This window comes from Mya arenaria, chromosome 11 (genome assembly GCF_026914265.1).
Source record: "Mya arenaria isolate MELC-2E11 chromosome 11, ASM2691426v1".
NCBI classification, from domain to species: domain Eukaryota; kingdom Metazoa; phylum Mollusca; class Bivalvia; order Myida; family Myidae; genus Mya; species Mya arenaria.
Genome location: NC_069132.1, coordinates 8,269,526 through 8,296,858, shown reverse-complemented (window position 1 = coordinate 8,296,858; position 27,333 = coordinate 8,269,526). Strand labels below are relative to the sequence as shown.

The window sequence follows — 27,333 nt, the reverse complement described above, 5'->3', positions numbered from 1 at the left end:
AATAAATATCGGCTTGTTTCAATATATAATTTATGTGGCGGCAATCTTAGCTGAAAGCCCTGACTATTTTTGGTAAAACATCTAGATAGAATTTCGATTCCAAAGCGTTCCTTTAGGTATTTATACCTACATAGGGTACTACTGTTGTTAACACTGTTGTTAACAAACCATGACTGTTTAAATACATCGAGCACTCTATTTTTAAACACAATATGAAAACTTTTTAAATTAACAGTGTTTGGGTTTATCCACACATAAGAAAAACCATACCCATCTAACAAAGTGTTTACATCGCTGGCCCAATATTATTGAATAGCTAATTTATAATTATATTATCTGAAGAAATAGTTTTACACCAACATTTTATAATTCTAGCATATTTATTAACATACATTGTACATATGTATGCATATCTCCTTTTAGGAGGAAATAAAGATTTTGATTTGATTTGATTTGACTTACAAAAGCGTCAAACAATTAGCAAGAACGCTAGGTTTCTAATTATAATATTTAGTTTTATTAATAAGTACATTTAGAGCCTATAGACACTTCCTTGTGAGGGTTTCTTGGTTCAAAACAAAAGATCCAGTAAAGTGAAAAACAGTACCAAGGTAATCACAATTATCAACCGTTCCAATGTTCTTATTGCCGTATAACCATTGTTCATTCTTACGTGCTTTGCCCCTTTTACGAAAAACCATGACCTTCGTTTTATCTACATTAACTTCTAGGCCCCCTTTAACACAGTATTTGGAGGAAATATCCCGAATCGAGAATAGCATTAAATAAATCAACGAGATGGGACGACAGAATATCAATTATTCGATGAAATAATCTTTTAATAATTGATCGCCTCCAAAAGCTGTTCCCATCTGAGGTGATTCAATGACCTTTAAAATTTCTTCATATGTAATATGATTATATAGTTCCTTAACCCTGCAATGCTAGTTTTCAAAATCATGATTGTTGGTAAAATCGCCTGCCTCATAGTTTTCAGCAGTAGGTATTTCATTTGGCAATGATGAAAATAATTGTTAACATCTTCATTAGAAACATTGTTATCAATAGCTGTTTAGGCTTTTAAAAAAACTTCCAAAAATCACGAGGCTTAGAATGCATTTTAAAACAACGATTTTGTTTCATGGCACTCTAAGTCAAACCATTAGACTTTTTAAAATGACTATTTTGAAAAATCGTGAACAGTATTTTCAATACTTTCGGCATTTTGTATATCAATATTATTGATCAAATAATTGAAATCGGTGAATTTGCCAAACTTCCCACGGCGGAAGTCATTATTCAAATTTTCATCCCATTGTTCTTTTATACGCTCGGATTGTGGCTCTACAAAACATACATCACTATTTGTTTTCAAATGACAGTGAACAATGATCAGCCCATTCACTTAAAGTTGTCGATACTAATGCACCAGTCAATCGTAACCACGGGCCCCCCTGGTCCGGGGGTATACCGGGGATAGCCGGGGAAATGGGCCGTGTTTTTACCTTTCAGGTGGCCCCGTAGTGCCGAGTGAATGCGATGGTTTTGTCTTCGCACAAAATATAGCGGGAAATGGGCCTTACCTAGGGTTCCTTGGGTGCGGGGGCATTTGAGGGGATATTACCATCAGTTCGTCCCCGCAAGGCGGGGATTTTACCCGGGTTGGCTGGACCGAAAGTCCCTGCTATTCCCCGGATCTGAGAGGGCCGTGGTTACAATTGACTGGTGCATAAAACTATCAATACTATGAAAAATCATGCTTTTTCATAATCAAATAATCTATTACGCTTGATCTCATGTGACTCATGAATGTAAATGATCCCGTCGCGTGAAATGGCCGACCGTTAGCTATACGCAAGGCAGTATATTAAATTAATCTAATAATTTTAACCCAAATTGATTATTATCAATAGAATTTCTGAACAAGGCAGAATCGGATACAAAATCTTCACAACATATTACGTACAACACGCATTTAACCGTAAATAGATATAGCTACTGATGCGTGTGTGTGATTTTGCCTTATGACTATTAACTAAATTGCGACTGATCGTGACTTTTAAGCGAAATACGGATGTACTTATATAACTTTACAAAAGGAATCAACGATGTTCAAGAATAAAATCATTGTTTTCTCGTTCGTATTGTTCTGGAAATGTGTTTATTATGCATCGTGCATTTCATTCAATGTCACGGAAATTGCTATGTTAAAAGCGGTGCAGACCGGGTTCTGTGGAACGGAAACGGCTTGTAGCAATTCACTTCCGCCAACGCTAGAGAAGGGCCAGGAGTCGAACCTTCCCACTTTGCCGCTACCGCTTCCCGCTGTTCTACCTGACCGATGCTGTGACAGGTGCTCGTGCAACATTACCACGTGTCCGATCTATGGCAACTGCTGTGCGGACATTCTAGATCAAGTGGACTTTTCCAGTAAGTTTAAACATGTATACGCGCATCTTCAATCATTGGTCGCGTGCCTTATTATACGATTGCTTTGTTATAATATATCATTTGAAACCAAATGATTTAGTGTCCAATAAGATACGATTATCTCCTGAAAGATATAAGACCATGTGCTTAAAGATCTAAATGCTTTTATAGTTGGGTTGTTTGGAAAATCTCATACTGTATGGTCTCTTTTTCAAAAGCAATACATGCACATGTATAACAAACATACATTTTGAGTGATAAACTAAGTTCTTACATAATAATGCATTTATGGAAAATATTGATTACAGATAACAAGATTGTAACAATGTTTTTAATAGCTGAAAAGCTAAAAATATTAAATGATTGGGGATTGCTTAGAGTTTTACTGTGATATCCTATCGTCTCATAAGGTAGAAATACCGTGTTTTCTGCACCTTTCTTTCAAATTTAACTCGGTATCCTTCATAAGAACCATTGTTTTTGACATTTATTTATCTTTCTTGGTATATTTAAACAATTGTATTAATTGTGGTAAATCCTATTCGTGAGTAAGAGTTCATCTTTAACTATCTATCTAAATATAAGGATTGTTTTAGACTGGAAGTATTTAACGTGCGAGCAGGCACAGTACAGGACTGGTGACGACAACTACCAGACAGGGAGGCAGCTGTTCATGTATACCGCCTGCGACCCGCGCTACACAGGAGCAGACGACATAGCCCGCTGCGCCAACCGTGACACCTTAAATGGCATTTCGATACGTCGACCGGTCACTGATTTACTCACAGGCAACACGTACATCAACCAGTTTTGTGCCCGCTGTAACTTCGCCGAGGAGACGGTCAGTTGGCTACCCTACGTAAAGTGCACGAACGACGCAGAAGCAGTCAATCTACTTCAAGCCACTAATGAGGACATTTTATCCTTGCTAGAACAAACAGTGTCCTGCAATATCGTATTCGAAAAGCCACCGGGGAATTTTAACACATCTTATTGTTTCAAATCGACAAAAGACACATGTAACTTCACCGGTAATTGGAAACAATACGATTCATTCATTGACAGAGCATGTGGATCTTACCATTCACCCTTTGATGGGTACAACAACGTGTTTTGTCACCTCTGCAACGCATTGGACACCCCGGAACAGTGCACGGGGGCGTCTATTGTAACACTGTTCCCCTCGTTTTCAACACTTCTGGATTTCACTGGTGATGAGACCGACGTCGTGTCCCAGGCTCCTGATACCAAATGTCGCTCAAATCAGTTCTATGATCCAGTTAAGGTATGCGTACTAATACTTCTTTCAAAATTGGTATTTGATGATGTAGTGCATGGTCCTGTGGTAAAGATGTCCAGCATTCAACTGAAAACGTACTGTTTCCCAACAGCTATTACCTGTTTTTAAAACTGAGCATGAACTAAAATTGGTATATAAATTATCATAAAACTAAAGTCATGCAAATGAAGTTTACATGTTACGGACCAATAACACTTACTCTTCAATGGACACGAATTAAACACAGTGTATTTAATTATGAAGTGCTGTTTACACAAACGTCCTTAAAGAAATCGTATTGGCGACAAATAAAATCGTATTTGAAAAAACTACCCTTATCTCTCTCTCTTGATCAGTTTTGATCAAATGCTCCCATAACTCCAGGTATATGAATGTATATTGACTGATATCCATCATGGATGTTTTCACATTTCAAGGGCGAATGCCGAGACGTGACATGCCGGTTTCCGAAGCGATATTCCTCTGCCGGGGTTTGTGTAAACAGAGCTCAGACGCTGCGTGGTGTGGCATACCGGATCTACATTAAACTGACACCGATGACCGCCCTCCACGCTGACACACTGCAGGAATCAATCGACCTGGTTCAGGGGGATATAACCTTACTTCTATTGGACCTGTCATTGTACAGAGCAGTTCGCAACTTCACCATACTGTTTCTGCCTGAAAACAATCCTACTACAACAACAACGATATCAGATATGCCAACACAAGCAACGGAAACAACATTGTTACCTTTACCACCAAACATTTACCTAGGCCTACCTGTGAAGTATGTTTTAGTTCGAGTACAGCTCTATCTCCAGGCTCCGGAAACTGACCCTCCTTTTAATGTCAGTTCCTTGGACGAAATTCTTGCCCTTGATGGGAAGCCAATCACCTTTATATCAACATATACTGACTTTAACATAACTTTTTTAGTAAATTTCGAAGACTACTCTAAAACCGACTTCACAAAGGGCCGATATGTCAACATGTCAGACCCTACGACAATGGAAACCTTAGAAGAACTGTCAATTTTGTTCCGAATACAAAAAACATTTTACGAGTTTTATGGGAACGAAACGCCGCCTGCACTAACAACGAGATTTAGTTGCCCATTGATAACTTTAACATTAAACGAGATAGTTGATGTAGACGGGAATGACTATATCTTACATTCAGGGGAAGCCATAAACGCTAAGTATGTCTTCAATATGGTCACTGACCTAAATGATACAGTGTACCAAGTGTGTTTGGATGAATACATCGCAAGACAAAATCTAACAACAAACGGACCCACAACTCTAACAACAGAAGGCCAATCGATCCGCGCTAATGGCATTGTCACAATGGTGTTCACCTGTCTGTCAGTGCTGTGTCTGCTCTTGACGCTTCTAACCTACTGCATATTCCCAGAACTCCGGACACAGCCGGGAATCAACAATATTGGGCTCATACTGAGCCTAATTCCTGCCCAACTGTTGTTCCAGTTCGGAGCCGGGCAGTATTCCGTGATAGCGTCCTGGTCATGTGTTCTTATTGGGATTCTTGGTCATTTTGCTTGGCTAATGGTGATATTTTGGATGAACGTCTGTTGTTGGCATATGTTCCGATCATTTACAAACCTACAATGGAAATCAGGGTCTAAAGTGAAAACTACGGCGTTCTATACACTATACACTGTCAGTGCTTCCGGTTTGTTTGTAGGTATAACGGTAGTTACCGATCATGTTCGGTCCAATGGTAGCAGCGTAGGTTATGGAGACGGCATATGCAATTTGTCAGCGCTTTACTTGATTGGCTTCACGTTTGCACTGCCCGTATTTGTTGTCATCGTTGCAAACTTGGTGTTATTCCTAATGGTTATCGTAAAAATTAGCCGTCTTCCGTCAATCAAATCATCGACACAATCAAATAGAAATTACTTCAAAATATATGCCAAACTGGCGACACTGACCGGGGTCTCGTGGATATTTGGCTTTATTTTCATTTTTACGAACGTGGCAGTGTTTGAGTACCTGTTTATCATACTAACGAACGGCCAGGGTGTCTTTATATTTGTCTCGTTTGTTGCGAATGCCCGCGTATATCGTATGTACAATGGTAAAATATCTGAATTCACCCATTCATTTTCCGACGCCGACGGCACAAAGAATACCAAAACCGGATCGACAGCCAGTAGCTCAAAACTTTAATGTATGAATGGATTTAATTTGAAATACGTTGTTTGAAATTAATAAAGTGTATGAATCTCGATAAATGTGAAATTTCATAAACACAATCAAAATTCCCAAGTGCATGATAAGGCCCGTATTTTTATTGACGCAAAGACGTCATTGACAATGCTGGAATATGAATTTGCTGAAAAATAATCTGTAGTGGTTATCATGTTTGGAAACAACAGATAACATTGTTGTTTCAAGTATAACAATAACATTTGTACTATTTTGTATTTATTTATATTATATTTAAAACAAAAAACAAACGTTCTGGGCGCATTGTTACTTATTCATTCAGTGTTTCAAAGTTTTCGTAACTACTCATTAGATATTATTAATCACCTTAAGTAATGTGAGCCAAGCCTTTTTATCATATTTGCCATCAAGTCTTCAGGTGGGTTCATACTAACAACCTTTAACCAATACTCAGTATAAACCTTACAAAGTGAAACACTTGACTTTAAATTTTTATTTCTTAACCACGGTTGATATAATTTTATTACGTTCACACAGGGTTAAGAAATGTTAGCATTCCTAACTCGAATCCGCTCCAGTGATTTAGTTAATATCACCATTTAAATTGTAAAAAAACAACACTTAAAAACTGATTTCTTATTTTAAATAAAAGTGTTCGTGTTTAGTAATGGTAAATAGTTGTTAGTATGTACTTGCGAAGATAAATGGTCTGATGCGACACAGCCACAAAACCATTTATTTAGTGCAAGTACAAAACAAAAGTATTAAAGCTTTTAAATGGTCTACATCATATTATACAAAGTACTCAGCCACTGTTCATATCAACCTTTTCTCCTGATTAAAATCATTAACGGTTGACTGCGGGTATACTGGATTTAATGTATTGGAAAACTGTCTTCTCATGGGACATAATATAATGTTGACCACTATATGTATACACAAGAATTTAATAGGGCCTATTCCAGAATGCTTTTTATAGAGTTAGATTTTATTTCAAATACATAAGGCGTACATAAGCAGTAAAAGATATATGTGATATGTCATGGTCAAAATATAATTTTTATCAATTGTTATTTAATAATACAATACAATACAATACAATACAATAAAGTGTGAGGAGAGTATAGATATGTACCCTTATTGATTTGTTTTTTTTTCTTTAATCTATAGCCGTAAATACATATACATGTATCGCTAGTTTTATATTTACATTGATATTTTGAGACGTGAATAATTCTACAAATGTTATCGCATTTGGCCGAACATTATAACTCTTACATATCTATGCTCTTTTTTCTAATGTCAGTTATGAGTTTACAGTCAAGGTCAAAAATCCTGACAGTCTGTTTACAAGTGGAAAGTTAAGCCTTGAAATGTCTTTCCATGTTTCAACACCGCGTCAAGCGTTGCTGTTCATCACGACGACGAACGATGCACTGATGACGGCCAGGCAGACCATGCTGAAACAGAACATGAAAACATCAAGCCGCCTCAGGAACTCCGTCCATGTGATCTCCTCATTCCCATTCAGTCGGAGCTTCCGGTCGTCCGCTTGCTTCTGCGCCTGTCCTACCTTACGTTTAGTTTTATAGCGCATTTTCTTCAGCAGTGAACATGGCTGGCCGCCGTAGCAGTGGTGGATACGGCTCTGTGCGCACACGTACACGTAATGGGCGACGCTGAAAAACAGGATTACGCTCAGGTACTTTATATACAGCGAAATTTCCGGGGTGGTGTTGTGGGGCAACATATTCGTCACGTACGTGATGAAAAACGCGTACGCCAGGAAGACGGTGATGGAAAGGCAGCCTTTCTCTCCAGACTCGACAGGAACGAGGAAAGAGACGGAGTTAATCACCGACAGGCATGCCAATGGAAATATCATTGTGTACGCCACGAACCCTGTCCGCCGCTTTAGAGTGAACGCGAACCTGACAAAGTCTACGGTGTTGACGGGCACGACTTTGGATGACGTTTCGACAAGCTCCCACTCGCCGTTCTCGGTGAACTCCGCTAGATTGACATCTTCCGGCTCCATGGACACGGCGATGTTCACGGCTGCCGGGTAAATTACCATCGTGCACGTCTGTTTGTCAAACGGGTAGTAGCGGACGTCCGCGTCACACTGGAAACTGGTTTTGAAAATCGTATTGTCTTTAAGACAGTTAAACAGGAGCCATATAAATATATATGAAAAATGATGGATCAAACATATAATTACAAAATTATTTGTATTTATTGAAATGAAAAATTAAATAATAAAAACAAACCTGAAGGATCCAGAAGGCATCCATGTAACGTTTCCATTGTCGAGAATCCGGACGGTATCATCCAATGGGTCGCCAATGATGCGGTTATCCAGTGCCCTGTCGAGATGAAGGCCGGGATACCAGATCTTGCCCAACTGCTGCCTAAGCTCTGTGGTACCACCGTTCCCGTGGCTGTCCCATGTGAGCATGTGGTCCTGCCATACCACCCGGAAGTGGCCGGTCATTGTGAGCACTTGTTGTGTGGTATCCAGGCTTGTGATCGACTGTGGGGTGAATAAGATGCCCACCTTCACCACGTCCCCCTGCTGATGTCGCGGTCGAATAGTTTTGTCGTAACCGAAAAATAAATCCGTGAATAGTCCTTCCATTTCATCATACGAGAGCGTAGTCAGCCCGACGGCCGGCGGTACGTAACCCAACGGGTCGGACAGGCATTGCACCACCTTCAAATAAATAAACACAAACAATAGCACGTTCATAGTCAGCATTGTGCTCATAGATTTTGTTGATTTGTTTTCTAGTTATAGAAAATAAAATTTTCCGAAGTCATGTCGTTAGAAGGGTAGCTTAAACATTATAAGTACATTTACCTGAATGTGCACAATGAAAATTCTGGTCGAATTTATTATTAAAGTCAATTATTCAGATTCAACCATTACTATTGCATTAAGGTCATGTGGGAAGTTTGTAGCCAATAAGAGTACTGTGTTATAGATTCAAAATTAATTGAATTCGACCGATACGTTTGTCGGAAACACTCTGACATCAATATATTTAATAGTACATTTGATGTCGCACGCTTTCTCGGTACCTGGCAATATTGTTTTCCATTTTGTTTGGTTGCGTGTATAATTCTTGTTTGCATGTTGTAGAACTGTCTTACTATTTTCCCTCGAGGCATCCCATATCCAAGATGAAATCCGGGGCGCCGTTTCCATAAAGGAACTTTGTCGTAGCTTCGATAATCTTAAATCTGTATAAACGTCACAAACGATTAAATATTGAGTTTTTTTATGTCCTCATCTTAATGTTCATCTTTGATACGGGCTCAGGTTAAAATCACAAAAATATCAAGCAAAGTAATGAAACTATGGTTCTAAGATAATTTCAATTTGCGACTAAAATCTTTATTGAGATGGCCTCGGGACGCCCGACGGACGCGCCTAAGACGGGTAAAGAAAAGTGCATGTTTTGACCTACACACTGAACTTCTCGGTATCTGCCAAATGAACTAATGATAGTTGAACCGATTGCCTGAAGTTAGTTAAAGCCTAGTCGACTTCTATGGTAGCACCATATCTCCATAATCTAGCAAAAGGTATGTACATGTATATACGTACCTTTAATGTCTGCGAACGGTATAATGTCAAATTTTGGAAAAAATTCAGCCAACCTTGAACACATGCAATGCACTCCGCTAAAAGCCTCTGAATACCGCGTACCAGACTCATATAACTATACTGGTAAATATAGTTGTGTGTAACCTAGGGGTTCTCCGAATAAAAGTCCACGATTAATTGGATTATAATTAGTGTCATTTTCTAAGCGTAACTTTTATATATTATTCTGTTTTTGTTGAAAGTTTAAATATCCTATTTATTTTGAAAATAACGAAATTTACTATCGACAGTAAACCGAGGAGTAAGTGAAGGTGGCCGAAACTGGATCCTCGGTGGCTCACATCCACAGTGTTATTTACAGTGTGGACATACCACGTGGTTTATAACGTCACATTTTGTTATAACGTGAAGCAAAATACCGCTCGATTCGGAAATGATTATCGTTGTAAGTTTGTTATTTTCATATCAATTTTTATAAAACCTAGCGGAGGCTAAGCGTAAAAATGTACACTATACTCGGTTACTGAGCGATATGTTGAGCAATTTTTAGTGTTTTCAAAAATCGTGGGCAAATGTTGATAATGTTTGTTATAGCGAAAAGCAAATTACGTTTCTGGTCCAAAAAGTTGTTCATATATATATATTCACCATGTTTGTCTTAAAAGGAAAGTCTAGGAATGCATATTCTATCCCCATGATATATTCATACCTACGAATGAGGCACACACTACATAAAAATATTAAATGTTTTTATTTTGTTATGACGAAAAGCAAAAACTATTTGGTTATTACGTAAAACAGTTTTTTGGAGGAACTATTGCCGACCTCCCAATTAAAACCCGTTTTGCAATATCAGTTTACATAGACAGTGGGTATGAGCATCGGTTATGTTTTACAGCAATTAAAAGACATTTGTGTTTCAATTAGAACCATTTAAACAATTGAATGTAACTTAAACAAACGTACATTGAAGTAAACGTTTCCATTTTGCCTTTTTTCATTATCAAACTTGATTAAATGCATATTGATACACATCTGTTAAAGTGGATACTTCAGGGATAAACCTTGATGTCGAACAACTGAAGCAACACCGTGTTTATCCGCACAATTTACCGTGGGGAAGCGCAGCAGGCGAGCAAAGAAAACAAGGGGGGACGTAATTTCGTTTCATGCAAACATTAAGTGAGAAAAATGTTTCATGGCAAACAAAATGGCGGATTTTGAATGAAAAGTACCGATTCAGGTACCAACTTCTACATCATGGCCCGATTTGGAAGGCGAACGATCCTCATGTTATACAGAAAATCACACAAGACCGCATTGGCAAAGAAATCCGTCAATACAAGAACATAAAATGCAAGCCTGTCGCCAATGAAAAAAACACTTGCTTCTGTAATTACAACTCCCAAAGTAGTTAGATTCTCAGTGTACAAAAGGAAATGTTTAACGTGTTTTACTCGTAACAGAACACCCAAAAGCACACGATCAACCCTCGAAATACCTCATAAACATATGCGTGTTTAACGCGCCTGATAAAATATGGAAAGTATTCAATGAAGTCAATTTCCTACAAGATATTTGAAGACACATTAAAATGGTATGATTCGGAAAACACTTCCGCCATGCATTATTATGAGGAGACGAAAGATTCCTATCGGACTTATTTGGCATGGTTACTCCCTGCTGTGCATCCCTTGTTTATGGCACTGGGTCACAGAAGGGGACAATTTCCTGTGTATTTGTTTATTGACACAGTGGCATTTAGAGCTGACACTTTTAGCGTAGATAGTCTCATTGTCTCACTAATACATAATAAATTCTTGTATAATTTGTATTTCCAATGTATATATTTTTTTGACCGATGGGAAATAAATAATAAACAAATAAGAGTAATACGTAATTTAATAGTTATAGAACTGATATATTTCAATCGACTTTAAATACATGGTCACCATCACAGGTGCTCGTAACATTGCCTGGATACAGTAATACATACTTATTTCATATTTTGTTTTTAATTATTTATTTATTTCGGTCAAGATAGTGAATACATGTCATTTTTCATGAAAGAAAATTAGTATAATATATAAATAAATATATGGTAAATATGTGCAAAAAATCATCAATTCCAAACGGACCTAATCAATAGAGCATAGTTCCTAAAATAATTGAAATAATCTAATATTTTTTACTGTTCTGATAAGGTAAGATTCCCATCTACAAGAAAAATATAACTTTTATGCTAGTAAGATTGACCTTTACGGCATATTCAAACAAAATGCACCGACCAGAAACTGAAATTCGCCATTACGAAAGAACCGGGAGGTTGAGAAACAACGGATGTTTCCCCCTAAAACACGTTAAGAACAGACTGACTTATGCAAACTTTGCGTATGCATTAGAAAGAGAAGCTTAAAATATCATTCCTACCGATAAAAACTCGTTGAGTAAGACGCGTATTTATCCAAATAGAACGTTTTTTGTTGCAGTATTTCTACTTTCACTTTGGATAACATTTGAATGGTAGCCGTCCAATGAAAACGCTTCGTGTATTTAAGTCATAGCCGAGTGTGCGGTCAAGGCGTGAGAATGTTCTTACGGGCTGTGTAAGCACCGAAATGTACTTGCTATGCAATCAGATCTCAAAATATGCACAAGTCCGATTCGGGAGAAAAGCTCCTGGCACCACAGTTTGCACAATATTGCAAATAGCAACCAACCTACAGTAGAAGTGTTCTTACACGGTACCACATTCTCCGATGTTTGAATTATGTCCGTTAAATGAAATTATCAAATAAAATATAAATCATACTCAGGTTTGTTCATGTAAACATAGGGCACAGCTCCACCACGGAAGTGTCGACAGCTCTTTTTATTTGCACCACCGTAAAGTGGTGGAGCTGGCGTTTAGAGGCCGTGTCAAATAATGTTAGTAAAATTAAAGACCTCGCTGTACTTGTCTATGGAGCTTTGGACATAGGAAAACAGTTTACTGTGTAGCTTAAAATGTTTACAGATATTATTTTATTGTAGTTATAAAGATTATATAATAAGTTGCATTTGGTGACGTGTACAGCAACCAGAACAGTTTTAAATAATAATTATATATCAGCTATTATACGAACAATACTATGATTATCAATTACTTGACTTTCACAGCAATATTTTAATGCATTTCTCTGTTTCTATTGCTTCAGAATAAATATATGTAAAAGTCCAAATAGTATATTTTTTGACTTCCGTGCTGATAAAGTGTGTCCCGTAAATGAATACTTTGCCTCATAAATGACTTAAATTTAAGCGTCTTGATAAGGGATGATTATTATATGACTAAAAAGGATATAGAGAGGTATTTAATTGCATTTTGTTCAAGCGCACTGACTTGTATTCGAACATAACGTCAGTAACTTTGTTGAAAGTGTATCCCAGCCCTGAGGTAAAGTCTTTAAAGGAAAATAATAAGAACTGAAAATCAGAAGAAAAAAATGAATAAGAAGAATAAAAATGTTTCCTTTTGATTTTACTTCTTTTTTGCCTTATTTTATTTAGATTTATAAAAACAATCAATTTTTGCTCTTTGCTTAGGCATCATTATAATATGGTGATATAATCTATGGTAAACTACTATGCCTTACATTACAATGAAACATATTTGTTAAACATGTGAACACTGGTAATAGATTTCTGATTTCCTTAAACGCTACGTAAACAACATCCTATAGGTATCTCATTCATTGAAAATATATCTGGTGAAAACTAATATAACTAATCGAAAAAAAACATAACATACTTCTAGCGCTCCACCCTCCCCCCCCCACACACACACCCTCCACCCTCGAACGTGTTAAAAATATTTTGGGGGAGTACCCCCCACCCCTGCCAACATTTTGAAACCAAATAAATTTCCGTTCTAAGGGAGAGGTGCAAGTTAAAAGGTTACGCTTCCAAAGTTACGCCCCCTCTAACATCGAATCCTGGATTTGCCCCTGGATACTATAACATTGGAACGAACAAACATATTATTTTTTTCAAATCAAGATCGAAATTAACTTATAAAAAACACAAAATACAATAGCAAGACAATATTTCTTCTTATTATTCGAAAAACAATCAACTACATGTTGGAGACTGTAATGGCTACATGTTGGAGACTGTAATGGCTACATGTTGGAGACTGTAATGGCTACATGTTGGAGACTGTAATGGCTACATGTTGGAGACTGTAATGGCTACATGTTGGGGACTGTAATGGCTACATGTTGGAGACTGTAATGGCTACATGTTGGAGACTGTAATGGCTACATGTTGGAGACTGTAATGGCTACATGTTGGAGACTGTAATGGCTACATGTTGGAGACTGTAATGGCTACATGTTGGGGACTGTAATGGCTACATGTTGGAGACTGTAATGGCTACATGTTGGAGACTGTAATGGCTACATGTTGGAGACTGTAATGGCTACATGTTGGAGACTGTAATGGCTACATGTTGGGGACTGTAATGGCTACATGTTGGGGACTGTAATGGCTACATGTTGGAGACTGTAATGGCTACATGTTGGAGACTGTAATGGCTACATGTTGGAGACTGTAATGGCTACATGTTGGAGACTGTAATGGCTACATGTTGGAGACTGTAATGGCTACATGTTGGAGACTGTAATGGCTACATGTTGGGGACTGTAATGGCTACATGTTGGAGACTGTAATGGCTACATGTTGGGGACTGTAATGGCTACATGTTGGAGACTGTAATGGCTACATGTTGGAGACTGTAATGGCTACATGTTGGAGACTGTAATGGCTACATGTTAGGGAAAAGATTGGTCTCAACGACAAGGGCTGGATATTGTAAACTATTGATATACAATATATTATATATCATGTGATGGAGAATTTAATCAAAGCGTCGAAGATGACTTGGTATAGTGGAAGCTTTATGGCCTGTTGATTTTCAGATAGTTTAGATTTGTCAATGATATGTTATATTAATCGCATTCACGTCTTGCGGTGATGCTTGTCCTTATGAAATATTAATATATCTTGGAAATATGGAATGAATTAAACTGACAAAATTGCCGTTGTTTTGTTGGGGTTACCTGTGCGGCAGTTATTGCTATAGTGACAATGTTTTGAAGCGCAATTAGTGGAAATCTCCGCACGCGAACCTGAAAGTATCCGCATAAATAATAGATGATGAATGGACTCCATCCTTCACTGGGGAACAAGAGGCAATGTGGCGAGAAGGGAAATGAATATGGCCATTTAAAGTGTCTGAGACCTCCGGTATATGACAAATATCTCAGTCCTCCAAACCAAGTTGTTTCTGTCTGTTTGTCTGTTTGTCTGTCTGCCTGCATGCATGCCTGCCCCTGCCTGCCTGTCTGTCTGTCTGTCTGTCTGTCTGTCTGTCTGTCATTATCAGCAGCAGCAACAGCAGCATTGTCATCGTCATCAGCAACAACATAGCAATAACAAATCATTATCATCACATTATAGTCATCGTCGTCGCCGTTGAAATCGCCACCGTCGTCAGCGTGATCATCGGTAGCAGCAGCAGCAACAGCAACATCACCATAAAAATACACCATTGTTATCGTTGTCGCCGTTGACATCATTCTCGCCGCTGTAATGTATTGCAGTATTGTTATTTTTCTCTACAATTATACTTTTTACAACGTTACTCGGTTGGCTTGTTCTCTGAACCTTTCTGCGTTAAACACCTCGCACTACTGAAGAAATTGTATATGGACATTAACTTAATGCATAAATACATGCTTTAATCTTATTCTGGTATTTCTTAGTGTTTATTTTGATAAATGAATAGTTAATTACTTTTTTACCTTCTTCTAAGTATGACATACTTGTTCACATATTCCACTTTCAGCGTAGATCGATCTTATCAGCAGAAACAATACCTGTTAATTGTTGGTAAATCGATATGCGCATCATTAATTGATACTCTGTAAAATGGGTCGTTCCAAAAGTTCAGGCCTACATGATCTCAAGCAGCATACACGTAATTTAGCCGTTTTTTACATTATACAAATATTGATGTTTGCAGCAAGGATGAAGCGGCAAGGACGAAGCCAAACATTTCAATGTATTAGATAGAAAATATGGTATCTAGTCAAGTAAGGCTTTGTCAGGCATATGTTCAATAAATGGGTGAGGGAGAGCGTGAATATTTTATTTAAACTATTTGTTCACTTCAAGACTGAAACCAATTATGCCCTTAAGCACTGTGAAAATGACACTTATAAGGGTGTGGACAAAATATTACACATGTTTTACATAATACAAAAGGAATATACGCGTTTGATATCAAAATAGGTATTTGCACGAAAACATGTAGCCACAGGATCATCTAAATTTGGCTCAAAAAGAAAAAAGTACTTCATATTTTGGAATAAAAGAGATGTAGTGTGGGTAAGAAAATGAATGTGACGGTGCCTGAGAAACTAGATTATACGGACACGTTTGGTCTAACCACCATATAGAAAGCTTAGCCTATCATTTAAATTAAATGTCGGCCTTTTTGTACAACCTTTTGGTTTTGAAGATTAGAATAAAACATAACCCAGTCAGTTAGTATTAGTGTGTGCAATGAATCAGTCTCTACGCATACCATGGGACAAAAAACTCCACCCCCCCCCCTCCCCCACTCTCCCTCGATGAAAAGTCAGACGGTATTCAGATCCTTTAAAAGTGATTTCTTGAAGATACAAAATGACCAGAATGTCATATTATATCTGATTCGTTTTATGTTAAATTATGATAAGTACACACATCTTTCAATTCCCACACAAAACCCTGTTAAGGCGGTTACGTAAACACGTCTCGTGTCGCTTGCAGCCCTCGCCGTTTGTTTAACGCCCCTCTCACCACAGCCATCTGGCGTGAAGTGTGCCGATGGACTGAAGACAGACCAACCGATCACGGACATCCATAATTGAAGGTCTCTACCAGTCGTGCATTTCGAAATCTTCTTGGTTATATGACTATTTGAAGAAAAATATACAAGTTTCATTTGTTGTTATTGTTGGTGAATACAGAAAGAAAAACAACGATGGTTCGTCGTTATCAAGAGGTAAATAAATGTACTTTTCATTATTTATTCAATAAAAGCATAAATATTTGACGAACATTTTGGATTTAACCGAAATCTTCAATTGAAACAGCTATTTCTTTTTTTCGGAATTGAATCTCAAATAGTAAAACACGCAGAAAAAAATGCCTTAGAAATAATTGTAACTGAATTTGGCATCAAAAATCGGAGACATGGCCGGGAGAAAGCGTTCTTAACTTATCTTATTTCTATCAACATGTATATCAGAGCGTTCATTAACAGTGCCGTTTCTTCTGATTTAGTGATTATAGGAATGTAAAATAATATATACTTTTCACTAGCAAATATTAAATGCCACGGCACATGACTTAGGCTTAGACAATCCGTTATTTGGCTCTCCACCTTCGCTGTAATTTGGATCTATAATTTTCATTACATCTGCTATATATGGAATTATATCCGTATGTAACCATGGCAGCTTCCAGCTTATTAATACCATATAATTATCATGTTTTGTCATGTTTTGGCTGAAAACTATTTATTCCGAAGAGAGAAAATCATCGAATTGCCGCTTATGGCTTTGCAAGGCATACGTTCATTACTCATCTATACATTTCCTATTTCACTAACTGCCAGGTTGCTAAGTTGACGATTTCTATTTCAAATGATTAAATATTATATTAAAACAGACTAATTTCCAACCGTTTCGGACTTTAAATTTCTCTGTAAGATTAGTTTTTGCTTCAAATTTATGTTTCTTAGACCTTTCATTTGCGGCTTCTTGTTTCAAAACTAATACTACACAGATGACTTTGAATAACCGTGCTATTATTCATTTTCCTTACATGTCTTTACAATTCTTTCGTGGTCAATGGTGATAAGATACGTGTTTGTTTTAGTACAAGTTATTGATTATTTCAAAATGAGTTTTGGTAGTAACTACTAAATTCAGCCGGTCGAAATAGTCACTACGAACATTCAAAGCTTCCAAAACACGGCGGAGCATACATGCTCACGTTTTGAAGTGACAGGTTGGCCAGGTTTGGTAGTTACTACCAAAGTTCGTAACCGCCCATGAAGTTTGGTAATTCAATTACCAAACCTCGACTGGTATTGACACACTGAAAAAATGGGAGATGTTATAGAAAACAACAGCAACAGCCACAATAAAAACAATTACAACGTTAATGAAAAAATTGTGGTCGTTCCTAAGCACGCTTAAAGATAACACACAAACATGTTTATAATATATTTTAGCCGCTAGCAGGGGCAGTTCCAGGAATTGAAGTTAGATGGGGCGAAACTAAGAGGTGTAACCTTTTCACTTGCGATCCTCCCACAGAACCGATTTTGTGTTTGTTTTAAGTGTTGGCAAGGGGTTTGGATGTATTCCCCCTTGAAACTTGTAACACTTTCTAGTCCGAATTGTTGCACTCTGAGTGCATTTTATTATTTTTTATACTGAAATAAAATTAAACTTGGATGATTGAAGGAGAGGGCGGATGCGCCCGCACATTCTACCCTCCAAAATGCGTAGCAGACAACATTTTCGGATGTCTGGTTATACAACGACATGGTTGACTACGCGGCAGTTACTCCCCTTTGAATTTTGACTTAAAGCTTTAACCTTTACATATATACAGGCGATGACATGCATACTGCAAATAAAACTTAAAAATAGTTAAAGACTCGATTCGATCATTAACATGTTAATGTATGTTTAGTACTGCATTTAATCTTGAACAACTGGGGTATTTTTTCTCCATTTGCAACACATTAATTACAATATTGTTAAATAATGTTAAATAAACAAGCAGCTGTAACATATTAATAGGTAAACAGTATTAGACTGGTAATGAAAAATCTTTATTATAGAATATACACATCAGTTTAACCAGCGTATCCGCAATTACTTGAATATTGTAAACAATATAAATACAATTCGTATCGCAATATATCGTGATACGGGTCTAGCTTTACTAAATATATATCGCGATACATTCTTTGACGAATCGTTACACCCCTAAATGTACACTGTACACTGACTGTTAGAGAGCAATCACGTGTTGTTTTATTGGAACCGATAAATGAATATTCGTATGACTAGATTTCTATTGTAAATCAGTCCCGTACGAATTTGTTAACATCACATATTAAAGATGAACCCTTTATTGCTTTGCATCAATGGTCAACTCTGGAGTGTTTAAGATATTGGTCTTCAATAAAAGCTGTCAAAACCATGCCATTGGGATGTAACGGATAACTTGTAAATCGTCACCTTAGTGCATTAACTCAATAACTGCATATAGAAATAGAAGTAGATATTGAGTTCTTGCGCTAAGATGACGAAATACTCAAACCATGCACATCTGATAACTTGGATTATAAGTATCTCCCATGGCCGCGAGTGTAAGATAGGTTCATCTCAATCCGAGCGAAGGGTGTTTCGAGGTTTACCGTGTTTCCGTAAAACACCCTGCGCGAGAGTTGGGATGAATCTATCTTATCTGATCGGCTATGGTAGATGCTTTTTCTGCCACCTCATTTAAACAAAATAAAAATGATTTTTTTCGCTGGAACTCTTTTCTGCGTAGTGAAAACAATTTGCGTATAGCTATGTGACAATTCATGGTTGTCATTGATATGCGCGCATTGATTCAGATTATGTAAATGTCAAATCGTTCTTTAAATAGTTATAATGAGAATGCAGCATTATTTCTTGAATGCAGCGTGAAAACTTTTTTTGGTGCCATTTGAATAATAAGTATTGAATATTGCCACATGACAAGGTTTCAATGATGCTTCAGACGACGGTCTTTAGCAAGGGAGGTAATTATGTGATGACAATAAAAAAACAAGTACCATGCGGGTACTTGTTTTATCTTTGCCCGTGGGCAAGATAAAGATTTGCAGCATGATCCAGTTTTGGGATGTACTTATCTGAGGTGGGAGAAAAAATGGTCTTCAAAAAAGCTGCCCAAACCATGCCATTGGGATGTATTGATAACTTAGTCTTCAACAAAAGTTTCCCAGACCATGCTATTGGGTGGTAAGGGATAACTTGGTCTTTAACAAAAGCTTCCGAAACCATGCTATTGGATAGAAATGGCTGACTTGGTCTTCACAAAAGCTACCCAAACCATGCTCTTTGATAGAAATGGCTGACTTGGTCTTCATCAAAAGCTTCGGAAACCAGGCTATTTGGTAGTAATGGATAACTTGGTATTCAACAAAAAGTTGCTCGAACCATGCTAATTGGTAGTAATGCATCACTTTGTTTTCAACACATTTTGCTCAAACCATGTCATTTGGTAGTAATGGATAACTTGGTTTTTAACACTTATTGCTAAAACCATGTCATTTGGTAGTAATGGATAACTTGGTTTGCAAAAAAAAAAAGTTGCCCGAACCATGCTTATTGGTAGTAATGGATAACTTGGTTTTCAACACTTATTGCTAAAACCATGTCATTTGGTAGTAATGGATAACTTGGTTTCCAAAAAAAGTTGCCCGAACCATTCTTATTGGTAGTAATGGATCACTTTGTTTTCAACACATATTGCTAAAACCATGTGATTTGGAAGTAATGGATAACTTGGTTGTCAATACATTTTGCTCAAACCATGTCATTTGGTAGAAATGGATAACTTGGTTTTCAACACATATTGCTAAAGCCATGTGATTTTTGCTCAAACCATGTCATTTGGTAGAAATGGATAACTTGGTTTTCAACACATATTGCTAAAGCCATGTGATTTGGAAGTAATGGATAACTTGGTATTCGACAAAAAGTTGCCCAAACCATGCTTAATGGATAACTTTGTTTTCAACACATTTTGCTCAAACCATGTCATTTGGTAGTAATGGATAACTTGGTTTTCAATACATACATGTATTGCTCAAACCATGTCATTTGGATGTAAAGGATCTCTTGTAAATGTATTTTGACTTATCCGGCGTCTTTAGAAAATAAACAGGAGGTTTTGGGCCTAGAAAGTACTACATCTACAATGTCAACAGAGGTCACCCAAACCATGATTACGTGGTCTGTTAAGCTCCACCCTTTTTGTTAGGCTTTGCATGAGCATTATATTTGGCGATCCTGTACCAACTTTATCCGATCGATGTTTTACTTGCACGTTTAAATACACGAACATTGTTTAAAGGACTAGGATGGAAAGTCATCGTCATCAAATATTCAACACACACACACAATTGATCACGTACCGTGAATTTACTAGCGTCATCATTTAAATTTCAAAGTAGAAAAAACCTATGTCAGTCGGTTTATTATCAGTTCCGAGCTATTGCTTAGTAACAGTCTAAACATATTGATGATACTCTGCTGGGGACCTCTAATCGTATAAGATTCTGCTGTATGACGGTAACGTTGGGAGGTAGTTTGTTGTTGGTTAATTTAGTTTAAACATATTTATTTTACAACGATTGTGGAGAAGGTATTACAAAAATATACGCAATATAAATTATTCACTCTCGTTGGCACGATTTTACACGAAAGTGTGGTCTTGTGTTGTGGGGAAAATCGGAGAACACGGAGAAAAGCCTCATGCGCTAAGGCCGTGAATCGAACCCGGGTCCGCCTATGCAAGAAGCGAGTGCGCTAACCACTGCGCTAATCGGACATCCTTCAACTTGTTGTTGGTAGTTGGGGATTCGAATATTCAATTTACTACTCGTTGGTATTTAGATGATGATGTTAAGCTACTCGACCATTTTCAGTTGGTAATTTGCGAATATCCAACTACCAATCAGTTGCTAGTTACCAACCAGTTGGTAGTTGGTATATCAAATTGTGTCTTGTTTCATGGTTGAAAGGTACACATTTGGAAAAAAATCACAGGCTAAATGTATTATTTTGCATGTACATATATGTATCTTCGCTACAAACACTTTTTTAAATCACTATTTTTCGTGCATTCGCCAATAGGTTATTCAAACACTGCCATTCGGTTATTCTCGAATATCCAATATCAACCAGTTGGTAGTTGAGGATTCAGATTATACCTTGGTTGTTGGATATTCACAAATGACCAACTTGAAACGGTCGGGTAGCTTAATATCAACATCAACATCTTACTACTATGTAGTTGATTAATTGAATTCCCAAATGCCAACTAGTAGATGGTTGGATATTCGAATCTCCAACTGCCAACTACCTTCTAACTTTACCGTTATGTCTGGCGTCTGGGTAGCTTTAGATGTGGTGATTATGTTGTATTCCCTCTGTTAACAATATCTTATGTATCAAATCTGTAGTAAACGCATGATGGAACAAGATGATGGAACAATATGATGGACGAGATGATGTTTGAATTATAGATGTTTAGAACTCGGTGCATATGACCGTCATTCGTGACTTTATGAAAAAAAGGCTTTTGCATGTCAGCCGTCAAATGAAGCATTTCATGTTTCCATTAGTCGACAGTCAACGTTTATATTAGAAAACAATCCTGAAACATTGACTCGCAAGCATTGGTCATTGTTTTGATTGATTAGTACTGTTTTGCGAAATAGCCTTGACAACCATTATATTTGCAACTAGAAGACATACTCCGTCGGGGGATATGGCTGAAGTCGCCCAGCCGACGTATTTACTCCGTACGACATGGGCATTATATTATCAGGGTGGGAATCGTATATTCGTATACAATACATTTACGTTCAACACGAACAATTAACCATCAAAGTAAATGTTACCCAAATGACCAGTAGCACGCTGAGAGGTACTGTTTATCAAAATATTGACATGGAAACGCGGGGGAAATCAATTGTTTGTATTACCTATGGAAAAGGCGATGAATTATTAAAATTTCTAATCGTCCGGCGTCACCGTTCATGTTAATGGGAAAATCGGACGTGGAATCTGCGACTGACATATATTTTATTACAGGTAACCTTGTATCATTTCTGCTAATTAGTATGCACCAAGTAACATTGAAGTAGTATGTTTATCTTTTTTTAAAGAAATTTCACTGAAAAATACAAGCAGAAACGTGTCTGTCGATTCGAAGTCAGGAACTGAACGTCATTTTAAACGTTTCTTGCGATGAACGTGTTTTTGTTTACAAAGTGAATATAACGGACGTACTCGATACTCTTTAAACAAATGTTCACTTGGTTTCATATATAACGATCGAACGGCCGATAGAAAATAAAGTATCTTTGACTAATAGAGTTCATTAGTACAGCAATTACTAATAGTAAATTATTCAAAAACCATTTGTTTGTGAAGTCAGAGAAGTGTGACAATTGTTGATGAAATCTTGATAACTCGGTTTAATTCTAGCTGTTTCAAAGAAGCCAGCCATCATATATTATGAGCAACGTCGTAATCACGACACATTTTAAGTCAAGTCAACGCTTAAAGCCGTCGATGTTAACTAACACTGGGTGTTTGTTTAACAAAGTAAATTATCTAAAAAATAAAAACGGTTTTGCTTAGAAACAGTTTTCCTAAACTTCATGTTAATGGTGATCATTCATTTAACCTTTATGTGTGAATTTAAGATATAATTATTTTTCATTTTTAAGTACTTTGGGTGAACAACCGTGTTGGACTTAGTGTTTAATTACTCTTACCACATTGAACATTCATCAGGTACTGGTTGCTATTCACGAAATAGAAACTGCGAATCGTAGCAGCTGTCTTTGTCGCGACGATGAATTAAATTGGAATCGACAAAATAGTAACGCACGTTTGTTATTGTGTTGTTGTTTTTCATTTTAGATGGACGACGAGAACTACGATGAGTACGCGCGGTACCAGCAGCAGAACCAGCGGAAGCAGCCGCGGGACGGCGGGCGCTATGAGGTCAGCCGGCCCTCACTCAAGAGCCTGCAGACGGGAATCAGGGCCAAGTTTCTAACCATCTACACAAATGGCGAAAAAAACAAATTCGACAAACCCGTCAAGGTCTCATTTAAGCTGAAAACGTTCCCCACTCTGGACAGCCTGCTGGACGAAATCGCTCGCACAAAGGAGCGCATAAACAAGACACTGGTGCGTTATTTGTTTAAGTGGCCGAGTGGTGAGCAGGTACTCGACGTACACGAAATTCATGAGGACGATGAGACGACCATCTACATATGTTCAGATACAAGGAAATTGTACAAGCGTTGGCGGTACGGAGATCTGGAGTACGGCGGTCCTAGCGCGGGATCCGGTGGTAGTGGCCGCAACAGCTACGACAGCCGCGGCGCAAACCGCTCACAAAAGGTGTCACCGACGGCCCCACGGTCAAATGGTTCCATGAACGGTGGCGGACGGGGAAGGCCACTCACGATCACGGTCATATCGAACACTGTCCGCTCCAGTAAACAGACATACTTTTTCGACCCGCGGAGCAACATGCAGTTCGAGGACATCCTTCGGAGTATCACGGAGATGATCGAGATGAAAGAGCCGCCCTGCAGCGCCCTCTTCAGCATCCGTCCACCATACAAGAAGGTACTTTATAAGTATTTTATATAAAAATGGGCCATATTACAGCATCCGTCCACCATACAAGAAGGTACATAATAAGTATTTTATATAAAAATATATACATATTACAGCTAACAAACTCTGTATCTTTGTCATACTTCAGTTAATTTTATAAGTGGTGATGATTCCATATGGTATTAACTTTAACTTTGAATATTTTTGGAACATGACTGTGACGTCAAATGAATCAATCAAGACCAGCAACAAAGTGTTTGAGCAAAATACTAGGCTCATTCAATTCCCTGTTATACAGATGCTGCTGATGCATGTCCCCAAGTTTTGGAATAATTAAGCACCAGTGTGTATTGGTATCGCTAACAACCGTTCCACAAATAGTTTACTTTCCATCGATCCACATTTAGCACCGGAATGAGTAATCGATCTGTTGTATTTCATATCGCTGCTGTCGTGCAGATTCCAATTAATTAAATTTTATTCGTCGTGGGGGCAAAACTAAAACATTGGTCCCTGGTAAACGTGTAAAAAAACTTGGGAACCACTTAAAGTCTACTTTGATATTTAAAGTACATGTTTGATAGACTGTTGTAGCTGATAATGGTTAACTACAATTGAGCAGCTTGTCCTCACGTCAATCCAGGTTTCACATTTATGCTACAGCGCTATGCTTATTTTTTATTGTGAAGTTAAACAGTATTTAACCGAAGTGTTAAGTTCTTTTAAAAAGCGTATTGTCATACAATAGTGTTACATGTACAGGTATAGGTGTCAACTTCTCACCCAAGAGGTCGTGGGTTAGAATCCCATCAAAGGAACATTCTCTTGGCTTCTTAAAATGTACATCAGTCCTTGTTTCTACCCAGCAAACGGGCTAGAAAGTGATCCATATCAGATTACAGATGTCTTTATAAATGAAAAGGATACATTAAAAAGGTTTAAAAAAGCAAAGATTTGATATGACTTCGCTTGATAACCACGTTTGTATCTTTCTAGGTGGTCAGCATCAGCGGTTTGAACAGCGTTACTTCAAAGAGCGGTGATGTTTTCTGGGCTTGTGGTCAGGAGGGCGCGCCGGAAGAGACCATGAGACGCTCACCGCAACGTAACGGGTCACCACAGCGCAACGGTGGCGGCGCCACGCACAGGGCGAAAAACGGGGACGCACACCAGAATGGAAATGGAGATGACAGCCGCTACGGCCAGCAGCGTCGGTCGTCTGAGCGATATGAGGACGCACAGGGACGTGAATATCAACGCTACCAGAATCAAAACGGTAACGAAGAGGACGAGGATGCCGAGGAATACGACGATCGTACACAAGTTGAACCGCCACAGCGGAGAAACTCCCCGCCCCGCAGGTCAGAAGACAAACGTCGCCAGCCGATTCAGAACAGGTACGACGAAGAGGAAGATGAGCAGTCGCCACCGCGGCGAGGTGGCAAGGAGCCACCAAACCGACAAAAGCAGAAGCCACCGCAGAACACACAGAGGCGAAACAACGACCGCCATGAGAACGGTGGCGCCACAGCCCGCAACGATGACGGCGATGATGGTAAGTCACGCAGTAGCTCCCCTGACGACGAAGAGATGGGCCGGCGTATAGAGGCAATAGAGGAAGTGAAAAAAGATCTGGACGAGGACATCGACTATTAGCGAGGACCGGGTGTTAAAGAGTATGTTTTGTAGTATCGGTACGCCGGATGGTGTGGGTGGGGAAAGGGTGGTAGTAAGTATATAATTATATGCATGATTGACTATTTACATTTTTACTGCATATTTATATATACTCATAAACTGATATAAGTTTCGTAATATGACTTATTAAGATTGTTATTTTATTGTTGATTAGTCATATATACACATATTTTGACATTAAACATAATTTTTTGGCACCTTTAACACAATTTTATAATCTGCTCTAGGTCGAACATTTATCACATTATTTAAATGAAAATGATTTTTTTATCGTTTTCATTTTTTTTTTACTATTGTTCAGATTTTAAAAGCATTTGGGGCTCAATTGATACAAGTATAGAACGCAGTGTCATATTTTCAGTTTTCGCTTTTAATGCTTTCTTTTCGAAAATATATCACTGTGTTTTTTTACTATGTTTGTGCTTATATTTTTCTTAATTGAACAGTCAACGATTTATACGATATAACTAAATATAGCACAGAGACTATGAATACGAGCGGTGTCAAGTCCAAGTCTAAACTCAGACCCACAAAAGCATTGTTATCTTATTGCAAAGAATCATCTTTATCCCATTCTGTTTTCAAAGATAAAGTGAGTACCTGTACACTTTCGGATAGTTATGAAATTCAGCGAATGTCATCATAAATACTCAACTCGAAGTTATAATGAAATGAAGATTTTTAGTTTTAGCACTGAGTCTGAACTCAGACTTGAGACTGTTCGTAATCATGGCCCCTGGAGATAACTCAATTTGACAACATATATTTTAAACCCACCCACTGTTGATGAAAGAATCATGGTATCAGCTTTTTTTTAAACCGTGTGATGTACTAAATGTTTTTAATAGGAATATGCGCCTTTACACTATAATGATATTAAGGACGAATATGATATTAATTGTTTTATACATATTTTTGTTCCAATGATATTTTTTATTATATACTTAATTATATTTAAATTTATTGTAAACTAAACAGTCTCTGTGATCATTCCAAATAAATGTTAAAGTCGTTTGAATTTTTTCTCTTTCAAACTTTCGTTAAATAGGTACCGAGACTGAATGACAATGAGGATCTGTCTCAACTACCTTACCATGATCGAGACTGTATGATCAAGAGGATCTGTCTCAACTACCTTACCCTGATTGAGACTTATGATCATGAGAGACTGTATGATCATGAGGATCTTTTTTAACTACCTCACCATGATCGAGACTGTATGATCATGAGGATCTGTCTCAAATACCTCACCATGATCGAGACTGTATGCTCATGAGGATCTGTCTCAACTACCTTACTATGATCGAGACTGTATGATCATGAGGATCTGTCTCAACTACCTTACTATGATCGAGACTGTATGATCATGAGGATCTGTCTCAACTTCCTTACTATGATCGAGACTGTATGATCATGAGGATCTGTCTCAACTTCCTTACTATGATCGAGACTGTATGATCATGAGGATCTGCCTCAAATACCTCACCATGCTCGAGACTGTATGATCATGAGGATCTGTCTCAACTACCTTACTATGATCGAGACTGTATGATCATGAGGATCTGTCTCAACTTCCTTACTATGATCGAGATT

General features: G+C 37.9%; 3 protein-coding genes across 3 annotated transcripts; 2 read left to right on the top strand and 1 right to left on the bottom strand.

The window, feature by feature from the left end:
* Positions 1–2,094: 2,094 nt before the first annotated feature.
* Positions 2,095–6,042, top strand: LOC128207873 (uncharacterized). Its single transcript, XM_052911051.1, has 3 exons — positions 2,095–2,430; positions 3,027–3,715; positions 4,147–6,042. The coding sequence occupies exons 1-3, from the start codon at positions 2,109–2,111 to the stop codon at positions 5,902–5,904; spliced, it is 2,769 nt and encodes a 922-aa protein (XP_052767011.1). The 5' UTR covers positions 2,095–2,108; the 3' UTR covers positions 5,905–6,042.
* Positions 6,043–7,303: 1,261 nt separating this feature from the next.
* On the bottom strand, positions 7,304–8,662 carry LOC128207870 (neuronal acetylcholine receptor subunit beta-3-like). The gene is made up of 2 exons (XM_052911048.1): positions 8,175–8,662; positions 7,304–8,036 (listed from the first exon to the last, which is right to left on the bottom strand). The coding sequence occupies exons 1-2, from the start codon at positions 8,660–8,662 to the stop codon at positions 7,304–7,306; spliced, it is 1,221 nt and encodes a 406-aa protein (XP_052767008.1).
* Positions 8,663–16,460: 7,798 nt separating this feature from the next.
* LOC128209669 (uncharacterized) lies at positions 16,461–26,753 on the top strand. Its single transcript, XM_052913807.1, has 3 exons — positions 16,461–16,604; positions 23,332–24,051; positions 25,039–26,753. The coding sequence occupies exons 1-3, from the start codon at positions 16,584–16,586 to the stop codon at positions 25,696–25,698; spliced, it is 1,401 nt and encodes a 466-aa protein (XP_052769767.1). The 5' UTR covers positions 16,461–16,583; the 3' UTR covers positions 25,699–26,753.
* The last annotated feature ends 580 nt before the right edge of the window (positions 26,754–27,333 follow it).

Bases quoted from the DNA above. Each gene is read 5' to 3' on its own strand.
- LOC128207873 (XM_052911051.1), top strand. From the start codon at position 2,109: ATGTTCAAGAATAAAATCATTGTTTTCTCGTTCGTATTGTTCTGGAAA. The intron at 2,431-3,026 runs GTAAGTTTAAAC...GGATTGTTTTAG, and splicing joins AGATCAAGTGGACTTTTCCA to ACTGGAAGTATTTAACGTGC. The intron at 3,716-4,146 runs GTATGCGTACTA...TCACATTTCAAG, and splicing joins AGTTCTATGATCCAGTTAAG to GGCGAATGCCGAGACGTGAC.
- LOC128207870 (XM_052911048.1), bottom strand. From the start codon at position 8,662: ATGCTGACTATGAACGTGCTATTGTTTGTGTTTATTTATTTGAAGGTG. The intron at 8,037-8,174 runs GTTTGTTTTTAT...TTTCAAAACCAG, and splicing joins ATGCCTTCTGGATCCTTCAG to TTTCCAGTGTGACGCGGACG.
- LOC128209669 (XM_052913807.1), top strand. From the start codon at position 16,584: ATGGTTCGTCGTTATCAAGAG. The intron at 16,605-23,331 runs GTAAATAAATGT...TTTTCATTTTAG, and splicing joins TGGTTCGTCGTTATCAAGAG to ATGGACGACGAGAACTACGA. The intron at 24,052-25,038 runs GTACTTTATAAG...GTATCTTTCTAG, and splicing joins TCCGTCCACCATACAAGAAG to GTGGTCAGCATCAGCGGTTT.